General features: G+C 40.3%; 1 protein-coding gene across 1 annotated transcript in view; it reads left to right on the top strand.

Annotated features, from left to right (window-relative positions):
* LOC138691409 (mucin-2) overlaps positions 1–14110 on the top strand; it is a 434026-nt gene that overhangs the window by 393388 nt on the left and 26528 nt on the right. The window contains exons 10-11 of the mRNA XM_069813321.1: positions 7988–8148; positions 13811–13932. Coding sequence (XP_069669422.1) covers positions 7988–8148; positions 13811–13932 — 283 coding nt within the window. The remainder of the gene's footprint in view (positions 1–7987; positions 8149–13810; positions 13933–14110) is intronic.

Consider the following 14110-nt stretch of genomic DNA (forward strand, 5'->3'; position numbering starts at 1 on the left):
GTGTAGGAGATGCCAGTCCCTTAGGTTTGTCTAGCTTTGTACTATAGTTTCATTTTCTTAGCAACAGTTAATGTACAGAATTCAACTAATCATTTTGATACCAAGTCCTACTCACTTCACTCTAGAGCTATTTTTTTTTTTTTTTTTTAATTTCAAGGATATAATGTAAGTTATACAATTGAAGACATTATTACAAAAACAGCCCAAGTCATTTTTGATGAAATTGAGTTGACACATTTGCTACGATTTTAAATGTTTATAGACTCCAAAAACTGCCCATGTAAAGTCCAATAGACACAAGGATAAAACACCAGTTGAACGAAAATAGATGACATGCGTTATTCTTTTGTTCTCCTGAAAAATTACAATTTTGACAACGGTTGTGTTTGTAATAATGTCTTCATTTCGTAGTATGTATCTTTCTTTAAATAAATTGAAGGGCTTAGTGGAAGAAGGGGGTATCCCTCAAAAGTATGTTTTTGAGATATTTAGCATTTTGTTAGATTCTCTGTAACTTAAGGAAAATAATAAGGATCACAAAGTCTTTTGGGTAATGTGTTAGGTAGGTATTGAACTAACTTTCTGCAAATGTAGAGCATAATATCTTGATTATTATTGTTATTGTAGGAAAATTTCACTTATGATATACTATATTTTACAACAAAGAAAGAAAAAACTTTGAAAGGTATTAATCAAAAGACACTTAAATAAGATTCATTTGTTTGTCTGTTGAGTCAACTGTCCGAAGACAGGTCTGAACCTCATAAGTGATACCAACAAGGCACCACTTATGAAGCAACTAGACCAGGAAGTAATGGGTTATGATCATTGTTTTCTACTTCACATCCATTATCTGATTTCAAATTTAAATAAAAGTTGTGATGAATTGGAGGTCTGAACTTTAATATGGACAGTATGTCAGGACGCTAAGCAGCTTTGATGAGCATTCCATCGGGGTGCTTTGGTTTCATAACTATGCTTGCTATGCAGAGTGTTAAAAATATCCAATATTTTAGGAGGTGCAAGTATGCATCAAAACAAGAAAATAATGTCTAATAAACATCGGTCCTACAACACATACTTTCTGAACACTTCTTCATAGGAGGTGCCTAATCTAATGTCCACTCATCGCAATGCATTTCTCTGCCCTTTGGAGTAAGGAATCACGCACTCTTTGAAATTGACCTGATTCCTTTATGTGTCCCCATAACAAAAGTCTAGGAGATTTAGGTTTGGGGAACGAGCAGGCCAAGGTGTGGGGCTTCCCCGACCATTGCAGTGGTGTGTGTCATCGTGTATGAACCACATCTGTGTCCCCATAACCAAAAGTCTAGGGGATTTAGGTTTGGGGAACGAGCAGGCCAATGTGTGAGGCTTCCCCGACCATTGCAGTGGTCTTGAAATGTCAACATCAGGTGTTCACGTACATTGTGGTGAAAATGTGCTGGTGCGCCATCGTGTATGAACCACATCTGTAGTCCTGCTGACAAGACACATTCTCCAGCAAGGCAGGCAATACGTTAATAAGAAAGTCCTAAAAGTCTCTGTGGTAGCACATATGGCCCTATTAATCTTTCACCAAGAATGCCTGCCCATACGTTGATTGAGAATGGGTGCTGATGCCTCGTTTCTTCAACTGCATTGGAATTTTCATCAGCCCACACATGCTGATTATGAAAATTCACAACACCATCTCTGCTGAACCCTGCTCATATCCGCAACCAGACTTTTGTTTTCAGTATTCCTTGCGACGTATCATTATTCCATGCCAAAGGTGTCAACTACGGTATGATTTTCTGGTAGTCTGCTGTATTGTAAGGCAGAGAAATTCATTGCCATGAATGGACGTCACATTGAGCACCTCTTATGAACAAGTGTGTGTTGTAGGACCCATGTTTATTAGACATTATTTTCTTATTTTGATGCATACTATCACCTCCTAAAATAGTGGATACTTTTTAACATCCTGTATTTGGTGGCTTTTCTTTTCCTGTATGTTAGTGAACACTTTAGCAGACATTACTTTGTCTGTGCGTGTAATATATTCTTTTCCACTGTTTCGTGCCTTCTGTCTGCTGTTGTCTTTCCATTTTATGGATTTCTTTTCCTCTTTTTGCTATTATTTGTCTTATTTTCACCATTTCGTCACTTACAAAAACATTAGTACGGTCAACATCCGCCATGTTGCTTGGAAACTTATTGTATCAAAGCAGTATTCTCCCATTGGTCAGTTAGGTAAACAGCTGGCCAATCAGAACCAAGGTTTCAAGGAACTGTGGGATACCTCCTTATTCCATTCAGAATTTTGATACAACTTACAAAGCCCTTTCATATGTTCATATTTACTTTAAAATGGGACTATCCCATACTTAAATAGCACATTAAACTAACAGTAGATGGACTCAGCTTTCATAACACGAACTTAGTTCATTTTTTACCAAAATGTGGGATACCCCCTTATTCCACTAACCTCTTCAATTTATCTTGATAAATTTTCATTAACGTTATTCCTCAAAATGTGTCTAATGTCGTTTAATTTTTTAAGGTAAAGGTCCAAATGTGTACAAAGCTAATGGGATTGTTATAGTTTAATTTCTCTAAATACAGATTTTATTATAATCTAGAAAGTACTGCTTATCTGTAATATGCTAATTTAAATTCAAGAACCACTGTCCTTTCTTAAATCGTTGGTGCAACTTATTACAGTACTGACAACCAATAAAATAAATTTTCATTTTGTAAGCTATACGTAGAGTCGCCTTGGTAGCCCAACTGGCAGAGCAATGGCTCAAAATAATTGCGAAATCGGGACTTATATTGTGATTTTTATTCTCTACTTTAACCACCACACACCCGACAACAATGTGACTTTTATTCTTAATAATTCACCATACAACAATGAATATTCCACTCAACACAATAGTCGTTATTGCACTCCACATGACAGCAATGGCAATACATGACGTGTATTATTGAGAAGAACAATACTCCTAATTTCAATTAATCTTCACAATGCACTGTGTGCAGAACAAAACTGTCAGTTCTCAGTTCACTTGCCTTGGCTAATTCTTCTAGTTCAAGGTCACTGCACGTCGAACCCCGGTCTTCCAGATGCGGTTCACTGCATGTCGAACCCAAGTCTTCCAGATAGGGTTCACTGCACGTCGAACCTAAGTCTTCCAGATGCTGTTTACTGCATGTCGAACTCAGGTCCCCCTTGCTCGCTGCTGTCCAAGACAAGACTTGAAGACTGACTGACTCGGCCGTTCACTGTGTTATTTATTACACCACATGTTCTGGAATCTTCGATTCGCATGGCTTTTAGAATCTTCGAGAGAATTCCGCTTCTAGATGTTTCCCTTGCTCTCTCTGCTCCGTGCCATCACCATAGTTCTCCTACCCTCGCTCTGTACTGCGGTACAGCTCCTACCGAAGCTCGAGTTTCCGTTTCCCCACGCCTTCCTTCTCGCTAGATGCGCATGCACACTCCTGAGGCAACCAGAACAATCCAGACTGGTGCCACAATATCTTGGTGATGGCGGAGTTATATTTGTGATGAACAAAGCCAATGTTCCTGAGAATTTATCTCTGTCACTCTCCATTATTATTATTATCATCATCATCATCATCATCTCAGTAGTGCCCATTTAAAATGGTGCACATGGATGTAGTATTATGACTACTGCACAGATGGCATCAGTCTGAGAAGGTGTAGTACACTACTCGAGGACGAAAGGGTGCTTTAGCAGGACATCACCTGACATTGAGCCTACATGGCTGAATCGACAAATGGCACCTCATATCTGAGTCACGATATCTACAAAAAAGCTATCACTTGGACTCAAATAACCATTCCCACATAAAGGAGTGGTAAGGTACAAAAACCTCGGGCTGTTATGCTAGCCTTTGGGCCCGTGCTCCTTACGAAGGAAAAAATTAAGCTACAATTTGACATATAATTTAAAAAAAATATGTACACACATTACTGTTGCCATTTTAGTAGCATTAAAGGTCCGAGTTCAAATCCCGGAGACCGTAAGTTGAATCTCTGATTAACAAGACGATATGGATGAATACTCTAGTTTCCTCTGCCCTTAATCCATAATTTCTTCATCATTAAAACATTAGAAATAATCCCGTCACAGATTCAATAGCAATGCAGAACTGCTGTATCATAACATTTTCTCCAGCACACGAAGTTTCTATGGTGGACAGTTTATGGAACAAGTCAGTAGTCACGGGAATTCCTTCAGTTTATACTCATGCCCGAGTATTCGGCCATAGCACCATAAAAGAAACAAATGATATTAGGTAAGGTATGCTGTTCTGGAGGAACAATGACGTAAGTACAACCTAGAATGTTTTTCAGGAGAAGCAAAAAACAGGATCTTATTTAGATATAAATAGATACAGAGTGTATCATGAGGTTTTCCCCTGGTTTATGGAGGTGATCCCTGGTGTTATTTGGAACAAAAAATGTAAATATAGTAATGGGGTGACATTCATAATTAAGGAGTTACAACAGGTTTTCGAAACACGCCATGGTGTATGTAGCGCTAGATATGTTTGCGCAGGACTAACGATGTGTGGGGGGCGGAGGACTGTAACGATCAAACACTAAGCAGTAGATAAGCGAAGCGAGTGGTACTTTCTCATAACAACAAGCACGTTGTTGATACAGCAGTCTCTGTTTACATGTGAATTTACGAAATGCTACACGCGCAGTGCACAACCATGCAAATCTTTACCTTCAGATGGAGGGAGGAAATTTTGAAAATTTGCTTTAAATCCACTCTACATGCAAGAGACTGGTACAAAATGAAACACTTGTTTGTATTCTAACTATGATTTCCATTTTTACCAGTGACATCCTCAAATAAAATTTTTTTCTGCTTTTTTCAAATTGTCGTAACTCCGTAATTATGAATGTCACCCCATTACTGTATTTACATTTTTTGTTCCAAATAACACCAGGAATCACCTCAATAAACCGGGGGAAAACCTCATGAAACACCCTGTATAAAAATAAATAATAAATACCAGTATTTGATAAAAATAGGCCTATTATGACAATCGAAATGAAGCAAAATATTCTAATTTTTGGTTACTTTTAAATAGTACTAGTTATATATATATATATATATATATATATATATATATATATACATCTTGATTACACAACTTTTAACACTGTATCACTTCGGAATATGTATGATAAGAACTTTCTTGTGTTAAATTTTAACGTACCTTGTTAACATGTTTTGACCTATTTTCGGTCAACTTCGGAACTGGTAGTTGTTGGTCTTGGTCTCAATTTCAAAACACATACACTCTTTGACTCTACACTACGAACGCACCCACACAGGAAACAAGAGGCGCCAAGACCAACAACGATCAGTTCCGAAGATGACCGAAAATAGGTCGAAACATGCTAACAAGTTACATTAAAATTTAACACAAGAAAGTTCTTATCATACATATTCCGAAGTACTAGTCAGATATGGGTGATTTTAATATTCACCCCAATTTTGCAGATGTGTCATTGTTTTTTTGGAACAGCAATATGATGAATATGACATTTTTCTAAACCATAACCCATAGGGTCGTTATTTATCCTCAGTGAATTCTTCCTCTACTCTTTGATAAATTAACATCATATACAAGGAACATTAAAAAAATAATGCCCCACATTCTTTTCTCAGATTATATTTAATGAATATTACTGTAGTTTGGTGACAGTATAAATGAATGTTTCTTTTTCACATACTATTTTTCTACATAGTCTCCATCACTTTGTACGACCTTATGCCAATGTGCAACGAGTGCATGTATTCCTTGCCAGTACCAGCTCTTGTCCTGCATGCGTAGCCACTTTCTTACTCCATCATTTATGCTGTTGTCACTTTCAAAATGAGTTCCATGCAAAGAATGGTGGAGAGACTAAAAGTGGTGGAAGTCTAATGGTAATAGATCTGGGCTGTAGGGTGAATGGGTCAGCATGATCCAAACCATTTTGATAATATGTTTCCAGGTTTGCAGACTTACTATGTGAGGGCATACATTTTCATGTTGGAGCAACTACTGGATTCTTGCTAGGCTGAATTCGCTCTAAACGTTTCTTGAGTTTGTTCAGAGTGTTGGAAAATTTGTTTTTAAATTATGTTTTATTTAACGACACTCGCAACTGCAGAGGTTATATCAGCGTCGCCGGTGTGCCAGAATTTTGTCCCGAAGGAATTCTTTTACATGCCAGTAAATCTATTGACATGAGCCTGTCGCATTTAAACACACTTAAATGCCTCAACCTGGGCCGGGATCGAACCTGCAATCTCGAGCACAGAAGGCCAGCACTATATCGACTGCACTATCCAGGCCGACTTCAGGGTATTGATGGTACATCTCTGAGTTAATGGTTGTTCCTCTTGTCATCACATCCACAAAGATGACTCCTCCACAATCCCAGTGTTCAGCATGTGACACATCTCGGAGTTTGGTTACTGCACATCCTGATGCCCGAACTTGCTGAAACCACCGCCTAAGTAACTGTACAACTATCACACACTGCACACAAACGTTTATGGATAGCTCGTGTCAGTAGATTTACTTCATGTAAAAGAATCCCAACAAGACAAAATTCCAGCACACCGGCAATGCTGATATAACCTCTGCAGTTGCGAGTGTCGTTAAATAAACCATAATTTAAAAACAAATTTTTCAACACCCTGAACAACCTCAAGAAACGTTTAGAGCATGTATTCCTTCGTACCTGTCGTCTCGCTTCACTTACCCTTCTTCCCACCACAATCTGAACACACGCTCTCGCCATGAAAGAATACTAACAATACCATCCCATCGTACCTCCTCATATTCATCCTCTTTGATAATAGCCCTGCCAAGACTCTGGAATTCGTTACCTGCTAGCATCAGGGACTGTCGAAATAAAATTGAATTCAAATGCAAACTTACTAGGCACTTGGTTAGTAATTGAGACTCGTTCAGACATGGTTTCTTGTAAATAGTTCTCTTAATCTATCAAAAAATATTTCAATATCCGGTAATTTCATCATTATAGAATTTTGTTATTCTCGGTTTAATTTGTAATTCAGTAAATACAAAAATATTCTTTGTTCTTAACTTCTATGATAAAATGTCTAGCTTTCATTAATCAGGTAATCTTGTCATACTTTAATTTTTATTGTAATTGTAATTGTGAATGTAATATTAATTGTAATTTTATTTTTCATATTATAGTTGTAATCCCCTGGTAGAGGGGCAGAGATCTCTACCAGAGTTAAATAAATAAATACTACTACTATTAATACTACTACTTTCGTTTTCAAGAACCAAAAATTCAGTCATTGGTCGCCTCTTGTAATCGAAATCTGCAACAGACGTCATTTTAACAATTCACTACAGCTCCACCATCTGTTGGTATGACTTGCAACTCAGTACCGGTACACGCACGGAAGAAACATCAGATTTCAAGCCCTCAACAGTGCACTTTTCTATCTTTGTTAATGACTGATAAAAATTGTGGGGCATTAGGCATAGTTTTGAACGACCCTTGTATTATAAAACAGTAAAAAAAGCAACATTTATTGAGGTATTTCCTCAGTTCTAGGTTATATTTGAAACTTTTCTCTTTACAGAATAGAAAGTAGTCACACAGGTTTCCAGTATCTGAATTTATCATAAAAGCTACGGTATTTTGAAATGTTAATATAAAATACTCTGAAGAAACTGCACTCGGTAGAAGAAGATCATATTAAAATCATTGTGAAAAATACATTTTCAGCTCCAATTATATATTGCAACATATCTCTCACTACTCATTCTGGAAGGAGACAGGACAGATATTTATTAAAACCACAGTGATGAATAAATTCCTAATTTCTTTGTCTTTGTGTGTTTACCTTTAGGCCTACATATTTATGAGAGTATTTCAACAGAAATACTTAAACATAATCTAAATTTCGACTTTTTTCAGAATTATTCCATTCGTAGCAGCAGATGCAGTTTTGGAAGAAGATGATGAAGTGGACAGACCCACAGTTTATCCTACACAGGATAAACATATACCAACAGACAATCCACTATACTACAAAGTCTCACATCCAAACCGTTTCTCACCACCCATAGAAACAGAAGGTACCGGTATATTTCGTATTTTGTATTAAGGTAGGGAACCATACGAACAATAATAATTAACGTATCTTTTAAACCACAGTAATAATAATATAGAAGTGATGAAGCAATGATAGAATGGTAGAATACTTCGAAATAAGCCTTACTTCGCAGTCATTTTTCATCATTTAGTAGGCCTACATCTCACAGAATGTACTGGTAATATATAAGGTTCAAATACCAATCCCTTCGTACAAGCCATTAGTAAAGTGAGACTTTAATGCCATCGCTTTTACTGGCTATTTATATGTCAAGACTGTTCACAAGTTTCATTTATTTGTTTTTAAAGATAGCTGGTTCAATTGCAAATTAATTATGGATAAACTGTGTTTATATGTAGGTACAAGTACTCTATTTCTCTTCTGAATTGTTTCTAAACTTTCGAGTGTCATAATTTTTGTAAATGTTGCAACAAAGAAGAATCAGATGATATTTCAAACCAAGTCTCTATTTAAGGAGTTGATGGAACAAATTTCCACGTATAAGTATAATTATAAAGAAGAACGATCAAATGTTATTTTTTTCCATATTTAAAAAATCATTATTATTTATATTGCGACCAATAATCATAATATCGCTCATATAGCTAATTATCAGTTAAAATCAGAGCCCAGAAGTTTGGGAAAATACGCAATGAAGAGATCAGAAAAGAATTAAATATCGATGGCTGAGAACCAGACTGTTCTAAGTCCAACTTTTTATAAGAAAGAAATCTCTGTTTCACTGTGTTCCAGTTCTTCTCTACATATATGAATTGAACAAACTTATAAATATTCCTCTCCATAAGGTTGCTATGAAGCTATTACAAATTGTTTCATGAAGCTTTGAATGTCAGCAGCTTAAAATAGCTCTTCTGAAAAAAAAAATTGTAAAATGGACTTGGAACAGTCTGGTTCTGGGCCATCGATATATTGTCAGATAATGACAGAATAGAACATAAACAAAAATGGAAAGAACATCTTGAACGTATGGAGGAAATAAGTATTCCAAGCATGGCCCTATATTATAATCCAACAAGGAAGACAGATGTAGAACGAGTGGTTAAAAGGCGGAATTGAGACTGGAACAGGCTGTTGGGTCTAACTCCTGAAAGAAAGTTGCAGTTGCAGTAGTTTGCAGAAATGTCACATTTAATTGGCTGTGTGTATCGATGATTTCTTAATGTAAAAATTACTTTCATATTGTTGCACTAGTCTTTTTACAATTCTTTTTTTTTATTTCGCCTATTTTAACTCCTTGGCCTTATTTTGTAGTTTAATGTTGTTTTATTTATTTAATTTTAATTTATTTAATTTTATTTATTTATTTTAATTTTGCTTGCTTGCTTGCTTGCTTGCTTGCTTGCTTGCTTGCTTGCTTGCTTGCTTGCTTGCTTGCTTGCTTGCTTGCTTGCTTGCTTGCTTGCTTGCTTGCTTGCTTGCTTGCTTGCTTGCTTGCTTGCTTGCTTGCTTGCTTGCTTGCTTGCTTGCTTGCTTGCTTGCTTGCTTGCTTGCTTGCTTGCTTGCTTGCTTGCTTGCTTGCTTGCTTGCTTGCTTGCTTGCTTGCTTGCTTGCTTGCTTGCTTGCTTGCTTGCTTGCTTGCTTGCTTGCTTGCTTGCTTGCTTGCTTGCTTGCTTGCTTGCTTGCTTGCTTGCTTGCTTGCTTGCTTGCTTGCTTGCTTGCTTGCTTGCTTGCTTGCTTGCTTGCTTGCTTGCTTGCTTGCTTGCTTGCTTGCTTGCTTGCTTGCTTGCTTGCTTGCTTGCTTGCTTGCTTGCTTGCTTGCTTGCTTGCTTGCTTGCTTGCTTGCTTGCTTGCTTGCTTGCTTGCTTGCTTGCTTGCTTGCTTGCTTGCTTGCTTGCTTGCTTGCTTGCTTGCTTGCTTGCTTGCTTGCTTGCTTGCTTGCTTGCTTGCTTGCTTGCTTGCTTGCTTGCTTGCTTGCTTGCTTGCTTGCTTGCTTGCTTGCTTGCTTGCTTGCTTGCTTGCTTGCTTGCTTGCTTGCTTGCTTGCTTGCTTGCTTGCTTGCTTGCTTGCTTGCTTGCTTGCTTGCTTGCTTGCTTGCTTGCTTGCTTGCTTGCTTGCTTGCTTGCTTGCTTGCTTGCTTGCTTGCTTGCTTGCTTGCTTGCTTGCTTGCTTGCTTGCTTGCTTGCTTGCTTGCTTGCTTGCTTGCTTGCTTGCTTGCTTGCTTGCTTGCTTGCTTGCTTGCTTGCTTGCTTGCTTGCTTGCTTGCTTGCTTGCTTGCTTGCTTGCTTGCTTGCTTGCTTGCTTGCTTGCTTGCTTGCTTGCTTGCTTGCTTGCTTGCTTGCTTGCTTGCTTGCTTGCTTGCTTGCTTGCTTGCTTGCTTGCTTGCTTGCTTGCTTGCTTGCTTGCTTGCTTGCTTGCTTGCTTGCTTGCTTGCTTGCTTGCTTGCTTGCTTGCTTGCTTGCTTGCTTGCTTGCTTGCTTGCTTGCTTGCTTGCTTGCTTGCTTGCTTGCTTGCTTGCTTGCTTGCTTGCTTGCTTGCTTGCTTGCTTGCTTGCTTGCTTGCTTGCTTGCTTGCTTGCTTGCTTGCTTGCTTGCTTGCTTGCTTGCTTGCTTGCTTGCTTGCTTGCTTGCTTGCTTGCTTGCTTGCTTGCTTGCTTGCTTGCTTGCTTGCTTGCTTGCTTGCTTGCTTGCTTGCTTGCTTGCTTGCTTGCTTGCTTGCTTGCTTGCTTGCTTGCTTGCTTGCTTGCTTGCTTGCTTGCTTGCTTGCTTGCTTGCTTGCTTGCTTGCTTGCTTGCTTGCTTGCTTGCTTGCTTGCTTGCTTGCTTGCTTGCTTGCTTGCTTGCTTGCTTGCTTGCTTGCTTGCTTGCTTGCTTGCTTGCTTGCTTGCTTGCTTGCTTGCTTGCTTGCTTGCTTGCTTGCTTGCTTGCTTGCTTGCTTGCTTGCTTGCTTGCTTGCTTGCTTGCTTGCTTGCTTGCTTGCTTGCTTGCTTGCTTGCTTGCTTGCTTGCTTGCTTGCTTGCTTGCTTGCTTGCTTGCTTGCTTGCTTGCTTGCTTGCTTGCTTGCTTGCTTGCTTGCTTGCTTGCTTGCTTGCTTGCTTGCTTGCTTGCTTGCTTGCTTGCTTGCTTGCTTGCTTGCTTGCTTGCTTGCTTGCTTGCTTGCTTGCTTGCTTGCTTGCTTGCTTGCTTGCTTGCTTGCTTGCTTGCTTGCTTGCTTGCTTGCTTGCTTGCTTGCTTGCTTGCTTGCTTGCTTGCTTGCTTGCTTGCTTGCTTGCTTGCTTGCTTGCTTGCTTGCTTGCTTGCTTGCTTGCTTGCTTGCTTGCTTGCTTGCTTGCTTGCTTGCTTGCTTGCTTGCTTGCTTGCTTGCTTGCTTGCTTGCTTGCTTGCTTGCTTGCTTGCTTGCTTGCTTGCTTGCTTGCTTGCTTGCTTGCTTGCTTGCTTGCTTGCTTGCTTGCTTGCTTGCTTGCTTGCTTGCTTGCTTGCTTGCTTGCTTGCTTGCTTGCTTGCTTGCTTGCTTGCTTGCTTGCTTGCTTGCTTGCTTGCTTGCTTGCTTGCTTGCTTGCTTGCTTGCTTGCTTGCTTGCTTGCTTGCTTGCTTGCTTGCTTGCTTGCTTGCTTGCTTGCTTGCTTGCTTGCTTGCTTGCTTGCTTGCTTGCTTGCTTGCTTGCTTGCTTGCTTGCTTGCTTGCTTGCTTGCTTGCTTGCTTGCTTGCTTGCTTGCTTGCTTGCTTGCTTGCTTGCTTGCTTGCTTGCTTGCTTGCTTGCTTGCTTGCTTGCTTGCTTGCTTGCTTGCTTGCTTGCTTGCTTGCTTGCTTGCTTGCTTGCTTGCTTGCTTGCTTGCTTGCTTGCTTGCTTGCTTGCTTGCTTGCTTGCTTGCTTGCTTGCTTGCTTGCTTGCTTGCTTGCTTGCTTGCTTGCTTGCTTGCTTGCTTGCTTGCTTGCTTGCTTGCTTGCTTGCTTGCTTGCTTGCTTGCTTGCTTGCTTGCTTGCTTGCTTGCTTGCTTGCTTGCTTGCTTGCTTGCTTGCTTGCTTGCTTGCTTGCTTGCTTGCTTGCTTGCTTGCTTGCTTGCTTGCTTGCTTGCTTGCTTGCTTGCTTGCTTGCTTGCTTGCTTGCTTGCTTGCTTGCTTGCTTGCTTGCTTGCTTGCTTGCTTGCTTGCTTGCTTGCTTGCTTGCTTGCTTGCTTGCTTGCTTGCTTGCTTGCTTGCTTGCTTGCTTGCTTGCTTGCTTGCTTGCTTGCTTGCTTGCTTGCTTGCTTGCTTGCTTGCTTGCTTGCTTGCTTGCTTGCTTGCTTGCTTGCTTGCTTGCTTGCTTGCTTGCTTGCTTGCTTGCTTGCTTGCTTGCTTGCTTGCTTGCTTGCTTGCTTGCTTGCTTGCTTGCTTGCTTGCTTGCTTGCTTGCTTGCTTGCTTGCTTGCTTGCTTGCTTGCTTGCTTGCTTGCTTGCTTGCTTGCTTGCTTGCTTGCTTGCTTGCTTGCTTGCTTGCTTGCTTGCTTGCTTGCTTGCTTGCTTGCTTGCTTGCTTGCTTGCTTGCTTGCTTGCTTGCTTGCTTGCTTGCTTGCTTGCTTGCTTGCTTGCTTGCTTGCTTGCTTGCTTGCTTGCTTGCTTGCTTGCTTGCTTGCTTGCTTGCTTGCTTGCTTGCTTGCTTGCTTGCTTGCTTGCTTGCTTGCTTGCTTGCTTGCTTGCTTGCTTGCTTGCTTGCTTGCTTGCTTGCTTGCTTGCTTGCTTGCTTGCTTGCTTGCTTGCTTGCTTGCTTGCTTGCTTGCTTGCTTGCTTGCTTGCTTGCTTGCTTGCTTGCTTGCTTGCTTGCTTGCTTGCTTGCTTGCTTGCTTGCTTGCTTGCTTGCTTGCTTGCTTGCTTGCTTGCTTGCTTGCTTGCTTGCTTGCTTGCTTGCTTGCTTGCTTGCTTGCTTGCTTGCTTGCTTGCTTGCTTGCTTGCTTGCTTGCTTGCTTGCTTGCTTGCTTGCTTGCTTGCTTGCTTGCTTGCTTGCTTGCTTGCTTGCTTGCTTGCTTGCTTGCTTGCTTGCTTGCTTGCTTGCTTGCTTGCTTGCTTGCTTGCTTGCTTGCTTGCTTGCTTGCTTGCTTGCTTGCTTGCTTGCTTGCTTGCTTGCTTGCTTGCTTGCTTGCTTGCTTGCTTGCTTGCTTGCTTGCTTGCTTGCTTGCTTGCTTGCTTGCTTGCTTGCTTGCTTGCTTGCTTGCTTGCTTGCTTGCTTGCTTGCTTGCTTGCTTGCTTGCTTGCTTGCTTGCTTGCTTGCTTGCTTGCTTGCTTGCTTGCTTGCTTGCTTGCTTGCTTGCTTGCTTGCTTGCTTGCTTGCTTGCTTGCTTGCTTGCTTGCTTGCTTGCTTGCTTGCTTGCTTGCTTGCTTGCTTGCTTGCTTGCTTGCTTGCTTGCTTGCTTGCTTGCTTGCTTGCTTGCTTGCTTGCTTGCTTGCTTGCTTGCTTGCTTGCTTGCTTGCTTGCTTGCTTGCTTGCTTGCTTGCTTGCTTGCTTGCTTGCTTGCTTGCTTGCTTGCTTGCTTGCTTGCTTGCTTGCTTGCTTGTTTATTTATTTATTTATTTATTTATTTATTTATTTATTTTTGACAATTTAAAAATGAACTCGAACCTCCAATTCCAGAAACTTCACATGTTCATTGAACTACAGTTTTAGGAAAAATAAAAAACTGTTTCATTTAAGAATAGCATACTTCTCGGCTTTGTAGACTACAGCAAAGCTTTTGACTCAATCGAACACAGAAGCATTCTGCAGGCCTTGTCCACAAAGGGAGTGGAAGGCAAATACATTCGTCTATTGAGCAATATTTATAGACAAAACTTTGCTAAGGTAAGAACAGAAATAGAAGGCCAATCATTTCGTCTAGAACGCGGAGTACGACAAGGTGACCCAATCTCTCCCAAACTTTTTACAAACGTTTTGGAAAATGTATTCAGAAAAATGAATTGGAGCAAGCAACAGGGAATAAACATAAACGGAAGACACCTAACAGACCTAAGATTCGCGG

The sequence above is a fragment of the Periplaneta americana genome, chromosome 16 (assembly GCF_040183065.1).
Source record: "Periplaneta americana isolate PAMFEO1 chromosome 16, P.americana_PAMFEO1_priV1, whole genome shotgun sequence".
Taxonomy (NCBI): Eukaryota; Metazoa; Arthropoda; class Insecta; order Blattodea; family Blattidae; genus Periplaneta; species Periplaneta americana.